General features: G+C 42.3%; 1 protein-coding gene across 3 annotated transcripts; it reads left to right on the top strand.

Annotated features, from left to right (window-relative positions):
• Positions 1-2439: 2439 nt before the first annotated feature.
• LOC120061126 (solute carrier family 52, riboflavin transporter, member 3-A-like) lies at positions 2440-7598 on the top strand. Of its 3 annotated transcripts, none has more exons than XM_039010685.1 (4): positions 2440-2628; positions 4462-5592; positions 5828-5951; positions 7057-7598. In XM_039010685.1, exons 2-4 carry the CDS (start codon positions 4574-4576, stop codon positions 7267-7269), a joined length of 1356 nt encoding a protein of 451 aa, XP_038866613.1. In that variant the 5' UTR covers positions 2440-2628; positions 4462-4573; the 3' UTR covers positions 7270-7598. The 3 variants fall into 3 exon arrangements, with proteins under 3 accessions (XP_038866613.1, XP_038866615.1, XP_038866614.1); XM_039010687.1 differs by having other exon boundaries at positions 7082-7210; XM_039010686.1 differs by lacking the exon at positions 2440-2628 and adding an exon at positions 4289-4342.
• Positions 7599-13909: the final 6311 nt, after the last annotated feature.

Genomic DNA, 13909 nt, shown 5'->3' with positions numbered 1-13909 from the left:
AGTGCGACAAAAACAACAGAGTTACACATGGGATAAACAAACGTACAATCAATAACACAATAGAAAATCTGTATATAGTGTGTGCAAATGAAGTAAGGAGGTAAGGCAATAAATAGGCCAATAGTGGTGAAGTTATTGCAATTTACACTGGAGTACACTGTCAACTGTGTGCCTTTCCAAATCATGCCCAATCAATTTAATTTACCATAGGTGGACTCCCAAGTTGTAGAAACATCTCAAGGATGATCAATAAAAACAGGATGCACCTGAGCTCAGTTTCGAATCTCATAGCAAAGGGTCTAAATACTTATGTAAATAAGGTATTTTTGTTTTTATTTTTAATAAATTTGCAAACATTTCTAAAAACCTGTTCGTTTTGTCATTAAAGGGGTATTTTGAAGCTGAAAGCAGGGCAAGTACAGTTAGCGAGAAAGATGAGTGGACAACAGTTTAGTCCAAGAATGGAACAAAAAGGGCTAAAATTGTTGTGGAAAATGAGTCTGATGGATCTTTCTTGTTGTACGATTTTTGGTTAAGGATGTTTATTTGGGAAACCCTTTTCAAGTCACGAGGATGGTAAGAAGGCGTTGGGAAAAGTGGATGCAGTCAAAGTAACCAGGAGTTGTATGGTGTTGATATCGTGTGTATCTAAAGAGCAAAAGGAGCGTGCATTGTGGGTCAATATCTTAGGCAAAAAAATCCAGATGTAGTTTATGCATGTCGCTTGACGTATGGAGAATGGGGGAAAAAAGAGCAAAGTGTATCTGTATTATTTATGTTTGATGAGCATTTTTCCACCCTATGTGAAGTTTGAATATATAAGATATGCAGTAAAACCCGATGCAATGCAAGAAGTGTAAAAAGTTTGACCATGTGTCAAGTGTTTGCAGACGGAAGGAATACGTTATGTAAATGTTAAATGTTGTAACTGTGGTGGGGATCATATTTCTGAATTCCCTGAGTGACCTGTTAGGATGAAAGAGGTTGAGGGGTCAAGCATCAGGGCTGTACAGCAAATCTCCTCTGTGGAGGCGGTGAAGAGCGTTGAAGGGGCAAGAGGCCACAGTTCTGAAGAAGATATGGCTCCACCAATACGTCACTCAAGTGATCTGGATACACTTATTGTGAAGATGGTGGATTTTGTAGCATTTATAGCCACAGTTTTTAATTGTACTGCACAAGTGTCCAAGAAGATGGACATAATTGTATCTGCAGCCGAGAAGTTTTTGGGCCTCCAAGACTTACCAGCAGAAGCACTGCAAGGACTACTGTCGCCAGGAAATGTCCCGCCCTCACAGGATCCTTCTGAGCCTGTGTAAGGACCTGATTAAAACAGAAAAGCAGGCTGATTTAGTTTAACATTTCATTACTGATGGTTTGTTTGGAATTTATATTTTGACCTTGTATTTTTTTATCTTTTTGGATCCTCATTACCCACCTGTACAGTAGGTGGTAGAATGCACATATAATTGTTATGAACGCCATTATACCAAAGAAGAAGTGCATGTCAGAGCAAAACCCAAGCCATGAGGTCGAAGGAATTGTCCGTTGAGCTCCGAGACAGGATTGTGTCGAGGCACAGATCTGGGGAAGGGTACCAAAACATTTCTGCAGCATTGAAGGTCCCCAAGAACACAGTGGCCTCCATCATTCTTAAATGGAAGAAGTTTGGAACCATCAAGACTCTTCCTAGAGCTGGCTGCCCGGCCAAACTGAGCAATCGAGGGGGGAGGGCCTTGTTCAGGGAGATGGCCAAGAACCCAATGATCACTGTGACAGAGCTCCAGAGTTCCTCTGTGAAGATGGGATAACCTTCTAGAAAAACAATAATCTCTGCAGCACTCCACCAATCAGGCCTTTATGGTAGAGTGACCAGACGGAAGCCACTCCTCAGTAAAAGGCACATGACAGCCCGCTTGGAGTTTGCCAAAGGCACCTAAAGTACTCAGTCCATGAGAACCAATATTCAACTCTTTGGCCTGATACAGGTGTTCCAAGCTTGTAGCATAATACCCAAGAAGACTTGAGGCTGTAATCGCTGCCTAAGGTGCTTCAACAAAGTACTGAGTAAAAGGTCTGAATACTTACATATGTAAATGTAATATTTCTGTTTTTTATTTGTAATACATTTGGTTAAATGTATATACCTGTTTTGCTTTGTCATTAAGGGGTATTGTGTGTAGATTGATGAGGGGGTAAAAAAAACTATTGAATCAATTTTAGAATAAGGCTGTAATGTAACAAAATGTGGAAAAAGTGAAAGGGTCAGAATACTTTCCCAAATTAACTGTAATTGTGGAATGAGAAAAGGGACCTTAGGTCTCCCATTAGTCTCACGGGGCTGGGCAGGCGGAGGAAGGGGATGTCCCATCTCTACTATGTCTGACTTTATGACTGTTGCACAGACTTAAAAAGGACACAGTTGAGTTTAATCTTACACGGTGGAGCTGACTGCTGGACTGGACTCTGAACTACCCACAAGGCACTAGTTTCCTAGTTTATCCTCCAGCCTGCGTGTGAAGGAGAGAGGAAGCCGGTCACATTGTCCCAAAAAATCTCTATATATGGGATGAGAGGGAGGAAGTTGGATTCCTCAATAGGGCATCCACCCAGTGGCTCAAGAAACCTGTGAGTACAATTTTTTATCTGCTTGATTCCTATGAGTTGTTTAAAAAATGTATTGTGCCCTAAAGTCAAGCAATGGAACAATAATGAAAGCTTAAGTGTATCAATTTCATATATTGTAAAGGAGGCCTTTTTCAGGTAGATTCTGATGATCTATTCCTCTGACAAGAATAATAGTGATCAATATGAAGTTAACATTCTTGCACTCCCTTCACTTTAAAATATTCTTTGTGTGAATTAATGTAACACATCTGGGCTTTGGAGGCCAGGTAGATACACAGAATGTGATGGTATTGGCTCTGACATTGTCTAATTTGTTAGGCCCAACATCATGAAATTGTGTAAAAGCTAAACGCCTGTCTGATTTTTCACTAGCAGAGATAGGAAACGAGCCATGTAGACCGAATTGTGCAGTAGCAAAGTTGACTTTGTAAAGGTAAAAGAAGAGACTTGAGTTCCAGGATCCGGTCGAAGTAAACGTTTTAATACAGAGTTTTGGGTATAGGTGGTCATGTGAAAATGCAAAGGCTAATAGCACCAGTGGCTAAAAAGCCACGACCAAGAATAGCATGGTGCAAATTATGCTTATGAGTCTCAAGAATATATAGTCATTCTGAATTACGTATAGATGCATCTTAACAGACAATGGTTGATATGAAACGGATACAATTTCTAGTTCAACAATGAAACATTTGCCACTTTGGGAACTGTGTGTGATGTTCAGCAGCTTGAGCCAGTTCAAGGTTTGGAGTGTCAGTGTCACGAGTTGAATTGTGTGTCCTGTGTGATCTAGGTGGTCATCAGGCATCCGGCTGGCCAGGCTGGCCCCCACTGCCTTGTGGCATGTTGTATTTCTAGACCATGTGTTAGGGAAGGGAAAATTACTTCAGCTGGTTGACATGTGACTGTGTAGAGTAGACTGAAATACTTATCTGTTATATTGCTAGTATTGTCTCAAGGTTTCATGGTCTCCTCAATGGTCTCATCTGTGTATTCATTTAAAATACAATACATCTGATAATCACTACTCCAGCTCCACAGTTAGGTAGATGTCATTGACTTTGAGCCAATCAGTGTAACTAAATAACTAAACCAGTAATTTCAAAGTGTGAAGTGTGACATTTGCACCCTTGAGCAACACCCTGTGCATAAAATATAGGGCACACAGAGGCTGCTTTACACAGGCTGCCCAATTATGATATTTTTTCCACCTATTGGTCTTTTGACCAATCACATCAGATATTTTCACATTAGATATTTCTCAGAGAAATATCTGGCTATATGTAGCGTTTAATAAAAGTGTTACATTATTACACTGGTTTATATTTTGTTGTATTCTCTATTTGCCTGTTGTATTCTCTATTTGCCCTCAAAATACCAATTTGGTGAATTAAAAGATCAGAATTGGGCTACCTGTCTAAACACAGCCGAGAGCATCAGTGTTTAACTAGATCTGCTTATAACAGGTTGCTTCACCCTGTATGACTAAAGTTACAGTGTAAAACAGCACAGTAAAAAGCTGTTTGGTTAAAAGTTAAAGATCAAATTCCAATGACAGTAGGAATGCACTTTCAATAACTAAGAAAAGATTTGGTAAGCACACAATAACAATGTGATATTTGCTCTTGGTTAATCATTATTGATGGTCCAGGCTATAGGTCAATGCCTACCAGTTGATAGATCCTTTCAGAGAGATTTGGTACTACAATACTAACATGTAATACTTTTACTAGCATAATTATTGTCCTTAGTCATTTGACCCTTAATCTAATTTGATCGTTTTAGCAGCAATGTCTTTCAGTATTACTGGTATCTCGATATTTCCTCTCTTTCTAGGCTCTGAAGGCTGGCCGGGTTGAAACTGTTCAGAGAGATCTTCACTTCAGATCAGAAGTTCCTCCAGAAGACTACTTCACCTGACCTGACTGGGACCAGCAACAATAAAGCCATGTCTCTGCGGATCCATGTGCTGGCCTGCTGCTTCGGCCTGGGCTCCTGGGTGGCTGTCAATGGCCTGTGGGTGGAGCTCCCCCTCATCGTTAACACTCTCCCCGAGGGCTGGGAACTACCATCTTACCTGACCGTTATTATCCAGCTCGCCAACCTGGGGCCTCTGCTGGTCACTCTCATGCACAAGCTGTGTCCGGGCCGTCTGAAGGAAAGAGCTGTCATCTACAGTGTGTTGTCTATAGGTGTCTTGGCCTGTATACTTCTGGCGTTCTCCTGGGATGAGACCACAGTGGTGGCGGCGGCATCTCGGAGCACAGCCTTCTTTATCCTCACCTTCTTCCTGGCCTTGGTGGACTGCACCTCCTCTGTCACCTTCCTGCCCTTCATGATGCAGCTGCCAGCCCACTACATCACCACCTACTTCATTGGAGAGGGCCTGAGTGGCTTTATCCCTGGTCTGGTGGCTCTCGGCCAGGGCGTCGGCATGGCCAAGTGTGTGAATGCCACTCAGTCCTCTGGTAACCTCACTGAAGAGGATATGTACATTGTCCAGACCCAGTTTCTACCACCCAACTTCTCCACCGAGGTGTTTTTCTTCTTCCTGGCGGCCATGATGTGCATCAGCCTGGCAGCATTCTCTGCACTAAACAGGCTCCCACGTACCTTTGAACTGTCCACAGAGAACTTGGTTCCAGACACTGACACAGTGGCGTCAGTCTGCTCCGGACTAGACAACCATGGAGCAGTGACTGAAGGGGAGAACTCAAACCCAAAACACCACAGTGAGGAATCAGGTCAGGCCAGGCCACAGCTGGTTAAATCCGGCCACTCTGTTTTTCAGTTAACTTTTATCTATTTCATGGTGGTCTGGGTGAATGGGGCGACTAACGGCCTCTTGACCTCGGTGCAGACATACTCCTGTATGCCCTACGGTAACCTGGCATATCACCTGTCTGCTGCTCTGGCATCCTGTGCCAACCCAGTGGCCTGTATAGTCGCCATGTTTTTTCCTAAAAGGTAAAACCTCAAATAGCCTCAGTAACTCTCTAAATGGTTGTTCTATTATTATGGTTGAAATAGCTTTCCACTGTTAAAGGTTGACACATTTTACAGCATGCTAAGGTAAAAATATGGTATATACTAGTATATGATAAAGTAATTCAGCTTTCCCTCACTATCTCTGCGGTTATCTAGAATGTCTTTACTTCAGATACAGGTACCTAACCAGTTCCTGTTCTGAGTCTCTGTTTAGGTCACTAGTGCTCCTGGGTGTACTGTGTCTCATTGGATCAGTCTTTGGAGGATACAACATGGCAATGGCCACCATGAGTCCATGTCCACTACTACAAGGCTCCGCACTAGGAGAAGCCATCATAGTGAGTAACACACCTCCACCAGTAGAGATACTGTAGGTCTCAGTCCAGAGACACTTTCTAAGAAAAGGTTGGCTCTCTGTCAGTTCATTGATCCTTGTTATTGCAGAAAAGGAATAGTGACAAAGTTGTTGCTGTCATGTTTGGAAGATGCTATCACCTTTTCTTTTCTGGAATACCAATGATCTACAATAACTATATACCGAGATAACATTTACAATTTAGTAATTTAGCAGACGCTTTTATCCAGAGAGACTTCTCTTAAGATAGCTAGGTGGGACAACCACATATCTCAGTCATAATAAGTCAATTTTTCCTCAATAAAGTAGCTATCAGCAGAGTCAGTGCGAGTAGGAGGGGAGAAGTCAAGTGCGAGTATTAGTTCATAAAAGGCACTTGTTTTTGTTTGGGGGAGCTAATGTGGGATTATTTAAGATACTCTTTGAAGAGGTAGGGTTTCAGATGTTTTTGTAAAATGGGCAGGGACTCTGCTGTCCTAGCTTCAGGGGGAAGCTGGTTCCACTTTTGGGGTGTCAGGACAGAGAAGAGCTTTGACTGGGATGAGCGGGAGCTGCCGTCCCGTAGGTGGCAGAACGTAGTACTCGGGTTGGGGTGTAGGGTTTGAGCATAGCCTGAAGTTAGGGGGGGTAGTTCCTCTTGCTGCTCCGTAGGCAAATAGCATAGTTTTGTAGTGGATGTGAACTTCAACTGCAACATACCGAAACAAAACGAACTATGCAAGACTTAGTATGCAAAACAAACTATACAAGAGATTTTGTTGTAGAGTTAGGATTCTATTGCATTGCCAGGCAGGACTCAGGCATGTACTCTACACAGACCGGTGCGCCATAACCAATCAGAGCTGAAGTAGGCCTGTATGCAAATTGACAATTGCCATATATGGATCTGTGCCATTCCCTTTGAACTGGACTGTTTGTACAACATCAACTTAAAGCGGGTACAGCCTGTGTGTTCACAGTAAATGTGTGCCGGAAGTTGCACAGAAATTTCACAACCTTCAAGTTTGCGCTCAGCAGACCTGAAATTTGCTTTGTGATGAATTTTTTTTGAGGGAACATTGCTGATAATGTTACCTTGTAACCCTCAGGTGCTGTCGTGGGTCTTCTTCACAGGGATACTGTCATATGTCAAGGTGATGGTGGGTGTCATCTTCAGAGATGAGAGCCACAGCGCCCTGGTGTGGTGTGGAGCAGCGGCACAGACAGGCTCTCTGCTGGGCTCTGCCATCATGTTCCCACTGGTAAATGTCTTCAACCTGTTTCAGTCAGGAGACTTCTGTAACACCAAGTGCCCTTTATGATGGTGACCTATTCCTAAACACTAACATAACCACGGGTAAGTAGCCTTGTCCAAGCCAGAATGGCCCGTCTCATGTTTCTGTACAAGTACACTCCCCGGAAAGGACACTAGTACCTGCTAGTACTTATACCAACTGGGGTGCTGTGTGAATAATGTGGGGAATGAACAATGACTGGACAAGATTAGAGATTGGACTCCGAACATGCCTTCAAGGGCACTCTCTTCTGAGAGAGAAATCCACCTGGATCAATGGACTAAAATATTACATTTCAAAATGTTGCTCAATTAATATTTGAAAATATTTTTTATAAAGTGTGATTCACAACCCACGCTCAAGGTTAGCAATGATTGTTTAAAATGTCTGCCCTAGTAAGTGGGTCAAGCACCTTTGAAATACTTTCTGTGAATAGCCTCAATCTTTTAATCTTTATTGTGTTGTCGACTTTTTTGTTGTTAATGGACGAAATCTTTATTCATTTTAAAATGTTGTTGTTGGGGTAGGCTACATGCACAAATTCACATAATTTAAGTTAAGCCCCCCCCCCCCCCCCCCCCGCACAACAACTTCAATTTGTCGGGGAAGGGACTCTAAACGATGTCAGAAGCGTTCCACAAAACATTAGGACCACCTACCTAATATTGAGTTGCACCCCCTTTTGCCCTAAGAACAACCTCAATTCCTCGGGTATGGACTACAAGGTATCGAAAGCGTTCCCCGGAGATGCTGGCCCATGTTGACTCCAATACTTCCCACGGTTGTGTCAAGTTGACTGGATATCCTTTGGATGGTGGACCATTCTTGATACACAAGGGAAACAGTTGAACGTGAAAAACCCAGCAGCGACCCATTCAAAGGAACTTAAATATTTTGTCTTGCCCATTCACTCTCTGAATGGCACACATACACAATCCATGTCTCAATTGTCTCAAGGCTTAAAAATCATTTTTAACCTGTCTCTTCCCCTTCATCTACACTCATTTGAAGTAGGTTAAACAGGTGACATCAATAAGGGATGCTAGCTTTCACCTGAAATCACCTGGTCAGTCTGTCATGTTTAATGTTTTGTATACTCAGTGTATGTATGTATGTATGTATGTATGTATGTATGTATGTATGTATGTATGTATGTATGTATGTATGTATGTATGTATGTATGTATGTATGTATGTATGTATGTATGTATGTATGTATGTATGTATGTATGTACAGTACCAGTCAAAAGCTTAGACACACCTACCCATTCATGGGTTTTTCTTTATTTTTACTATTTTCTACATTGTAGAATAATAGTGAATACATCAAAACTATAAAGGTAGCCACCCTTTGCCTTGATGACAGCTGTGCATACTCTTGGCATTCTCTCAACAAGCTTCATGAGGCAGTCACCTGGAATGCATTTCAATTAACAGGTAAGCCTTGACCTTTTAAGGATCGGACCCTTTTTAAAACATTTATTCCTAAAATGACATACCCAAATCAAACAACCTGTAGCTCAGGACCTGAAGCAAGGATATGCAAATTCTTGATACCATTTGAAAGGAAACACTTGACGTTTGTGGAAATGTGAAATTAATGTAGGAGAATATAACACATTAGATATGGTAAAAGATAATACACATTTTTTTTTTTTTTGTAACATCAACTTTGAAATGCAAGAGAAAGGCCATAAGGCCATAAATTCCAGCCCAGGGGCAATTTAGATTTTGGCCACTAGATGGCAGCAGTGTATGTGAAGTCAGCTTGCAGGCGACCGGCCCACCACAAGGAGTCGCTAGAGCCGTCTGTCCTCGGTTGCAACACTCTCTACCGAGTTCTAAAACTGCCTCTGGAAGCAACATCAGCACAAGAAGTGTTCATCGGGAGCTTCATGAAAAGGGTTTCCATGGCCGAGCAGCCGCACACAAGTCTAAGATCACCATGTGCAATGCCAAGCGTCAGCTGGAGTTGTGCAAAGCTTGCTGCCATAGGACTCTGGACCAGTGGAAACACGTTCTCTGGATTGATGAATTGCGCTTCACCATTTGGCAGTCTGACTGACAAATCTGGGTTTGCTGGATGCCAGGAGAACGCTACCTGCCCAAATGCATAGTGTCAACTGTAAAGTTTGGTGGAGGAGGAACAATGGTCTGGGGCTGTTTTTCATGGATCGGGCCAGGCCCCTTAGTTCCAGTGAAGGGAAATCTTAACGCTACAGCATACAATGACATTCTAGACTATTCTGTGTCCAACTTTGTGGCAACAGTTTGGGGAAGCCCTTTCCAGTTTCAGCATGACAATGCCCCTGTGCACAAAGTGAGGTCCATACAGAAATGGTTTGTCAAGAAGAACTTGACTGGCCTGCATAGAGCCTTGACCTCAACCCCATCAATCACCTTTGGGATAAATCAGAACGCCGACTGCGAGACAGGCCGAATAGCCCAACATCAGTGCCCGACCTCACTAATGCTCTTGTGGCTGATTGGAAGCAAGTCCCCGCAGCAAGCCCCCGCAGCAATGTTCCAACATCTAGTGGCAAGCCTTCCCAGAAGAGTGGAGGTTGTTATAGGAGCAAAGGTGGGACCAACTCCTTATTAAATATATATTGTTTGTTTGTATGTTTGGCTTTAGCTGAGATTATTCTTTACATAGTCAAGTATATTTTTCAAGGCCTCAATTGTTCTTTGTCAAGCAGCATTCATTCTCACCGTTGATAATTCTAATGTTATAACTTAATAGTAATAATAGTAACTGTATCCACTGGCGAATTGGGAGAGAGTGAGGTGAATGCCATATAAGAACCCACATCTTTTTCCGGCAGTGCTGCCTGCCAGCAGTAGTTGTCTCCAATTTATTGAGTCATTAAGTAACATAGTAGATGCAAAGCATTGAATATTTACATTCATGCACTTTGAAATTGAGTAACTTTGACCCAGAAGCATTTAACCGCAGGGCAATCACACATCCTATGAAGGAATGTGCCTACCTGATTTAGGGGACACAGTGAACAGTTGGGGCAAATTTCACTGTAAAACGTTTTGTTGGTGTTAAATACAGTCTGTTAACAAACTTCAATGTATAAGGTTATGGTTCGGATTACGGGATGCCAAAGTCATATTTTTCATATTCTGTTCGAGTTAAAGGGTTGTTCATATACACTTAGATCTGTGGACCATAATTATTTTAATGGCTAGCTCAGAATATGAGCTTTCAAAAAGTTGTTTATAAAGTATAGAGATCAGCCCTTTTGGGAGTCCAGGTTCAGTAGTTGGGTCTCCCAAGGGACTCCATAGGCCAGCGTAGAAAAAAGGAGTTGCCTGTAATGTGCCTTTCAAATTTTGGAATGTTCTCAAACCATTACTGTCCTTGATAACGGCAAGGATACAGATTCCACATTTGGATTATTGGGGGGAAGGCAAAAGGCTGCCCTCCAGATCGCAAGGCGTTATAGTAGAATATTGAAGTATGAGCATGCCATTTTGATTCTCAGTTACATTGTTTTTAAATGTTGTGCCAAATAGAGATTGCTTAAGCAATAATGGCACCAAAACGTAGTTTACATTGTTTAACGGATATATCGGTTAAGACCAACCCTTCCATGGCAATAGGAGACACTATATTTCTCTATATACACAGCCAGGGGGCGGAATAATCATGTCTAAACCAATTTAGGATGGTTGACTTTTTTCATACATGTATGATTATTTTAAACCAAGTTGAATATGTGGAATACGCAGAATCCAGATTCACTCAAAATCAAGTCAATTAAGTAAATAACACCTTATTAAATAAATGATTAAACAGACACAAGACTGTTTATCAGACAGATGATGTCACCTTGTATTGCTACTAGTGAACCCACTGGGCTCTTTGCTGTGTGTGAATGTTTCACATTGCAACTCTAGATGGCATCACTATACCATGTCAGAAAAAAGTGCCTACAATTCTTTGCATTCCTCTGGCACCCCAGCAGATTCTCTTAACACAAAATACATTTAATTGCACTTTGTCTATTTAACACTGCTTGTATAACGGCTTTTATATCTCTATGTTTGTGTGTGTCTGTGAATGTTTTCAAGAGCTTTCCATGTAAGATCATCATGTGACTTGCACTGTTGATTGTTTTTGTAAATACAATATAGATCACAGGACATCATGTGTCAATATGTTCAACGTCATGTGTTCACTCACATACAATGTGGCTTCAAGACATACTATGGCTATCATGTATGTCTGAGAATTTGATTACTGCAGATTACAGCACCTTCTCTGCTGAGGATGCTGCTTCCATGGGAAGCGCGATGTCCCCATCAGCAGCTGTTGTTCCTTCAGTCGCTATCCCTCTATCCCCTTCCCCTCAGATGAGTGGAGGACCACAAATAGACCCCCCCAGCAGCCCCAGGTCTGAGGAGAAGCCCAGGGAGGGGGTTACTAATGAAGGGAGGTCAGAGTAGAGTAGGCAGTCAGTCGGCTGTTGGCCCTGTCGCTGGTCACTTGGGAGCTCCGCTGACCCCGGCGCTGAGTAAAAACAAAAAAGAAAGAGGGCAATGATTATCCCCACCCTGCCTCTGGGTCAGCTGAGGATCAGGCTAAGAGCAGATGTGACTTTCTCTATTGGATTTGAGGAAAGGAAACCCCCTTTTCCTGAAATCACTGCAGTGGTTTACTCACTTTGTTGACAATGAATAAGCCTGAGCTATTTTATCATTAGTGGATTATATCATGTAAAAGAAAAATGTAAACGTAGTTTTGGATAAAGTGTTACATTAAGTTGAAGATGAATCAGAATTTGTCTGTATTTCTTTTTTATTTTATATAAAAGCTATTTTTTTGTTTTGGGCACTTACACAGCTTGTTACGCACAATTCACCGCATCTTGCATGCAAATGTTGTTCCGCTTTGCTTCACAACGACCATGAATATCTCAGTGCAACTAAGAGGTTTTCTGCTAGCTTCATTAGCTGAATTCCTTGATTGGCCTGGGCTTTTGTGGCGAGGCATTGACAAGACAGCACAAAGCAGCAGCAGCAAAAGAAAAGTGTATCATTTTCATCCGAGTGTCAGATGGCCCATCGCTTCTCCAGCTGGACAGGAGGGGCTATGGCCACCTGGATTCCCTGTCTTGGTCCTGTGAGATCCTGCAGTCTCCTCTGCCATGTGAGGACTCCACTTACTACGCCACTGAGAGGCCCATCTGGTCAGGACGACACCTCCCAGTGTGGACCCCCACCCTCACACCCAAAAGAACCCCCACCCTCACACCAAAACGAACCCCCACCCTCACACCCCACTGAACCACCACCCTACCCAGCCGCTTCCCCTCCCAGCTCCCAGCTAAATGAGCAGCGCGTCAAATTGAATAGGGAATTTACCCTCTTTAATTAACAGAATCAGAGGATGAATTCAGAGAGTTGTGACACGATGAACTATAAACCACCACTCTAAATAAATATCCTATCTGACTAGTTGCTAAATCCACAGATATGTCACCTGTGCCTGACACTGTAACTGTGATTATATGATCCCCTTTGTAAAGTTGGTAAAACAACAGTCATTTAAGAATTCATGATTAACATTAATACTCAAATTTACTACACCATCAGCTAAAAAGTAGCATAATTACACTAATAAAATTATAAAGCTGTTTTGTCAAAACGTCAACAAAATCCGGAATGTGGGGGAAATTTGCATGGAGACATTTTTGCTTGAGCAAACCCAGATGGAGACAAATGCTGGCAGCTGATATTCAGGTGAACAGCTTGTGGAAACCAATTGCTGATGCATGCAGACAATCAAGTGACAGACACACAAGGAAATATTCAGACATTAGTACTTCAATAAGTACGCCCCATCTCCTATCAATTTCTATTTAAATAATGCTATCCCATAAAATTAGATTGAACGTTACAGCCCTCTGTCATTTCCCTATATTCTCTCCCTGTAGACAGCAGTGCTCATGCCTGCTCTTCTTTTTCCATCAGCCGATATTGATGTTGGTTGAATGAAGTGCCTACCGCTCCACTCTTGGAAGGGACAAGTCTGTCAGCATATGTAAATGCTTCCTGCTTGTCAATGTGGCAGGGGGTTCTGCAGGGGTCAGCATGCACCCACCAACCCCCTCTCTGGGAACCCTTTGTTCTGGGGGCTGACTGTGCCATATGTGGGGACCAATGATAGAGATGCACAGCAGGGAGGAGGGGAAAACTTGTTATGCTGTTGTAGTGAGCTAATTACTACACTTACCTAGTTGATAGAAGAGTGCTCATGAGTGAGTAACTAAATAGACAAATGTTTTACCTATTCTTCATGGATGTCTGTCTGAAAGCATGTTTACTAAAATGTCAGTGATTTGGACTGTAGTTAAATTCTTACGGCACTTTCATGATCACTGTTTGGGAAAAGGTTTTTCTCAATTTTAACCATAAACAGGTACAAATGCTACATAACAGGAATATAAAGTAAAATCCTCACAGTGCTTCTTTGCATTGTACTGTGCAATTCAAAGGCAATTGACTGGTTCATGGTACCTGACTGCCAGCCCCATAACCTTGAGATGACATAGAGAAATTATTTGTGAAAATGTTGTATTCCTCTGTTAGTTCCTGGGTTGAACCTCACCTGACTGGGCCTGATGTTGATGTTGACACAATGCCCATGTGGCTGG

The sequence above is a fragment of the Salvelinus namaycush genome, chromosome 16 (assembly GCF_016432855.1).
Source record: "Salvelinus namaycush isolate Seneca chromosome 16, SaNama_1.0, whole genome shotgun sequence".
NCBI classification, from domain to species: Eukaryota; Metazoa; Chordata; class Actinopteri; order Salmoniformes; family Salmonidae; genus Salvelinus; species Salvelinus namaycush.
Note: the sequence above shows the minus strand (reverse complement) of the source record. Positions and strands in the feature narration are given on the sequence as shown.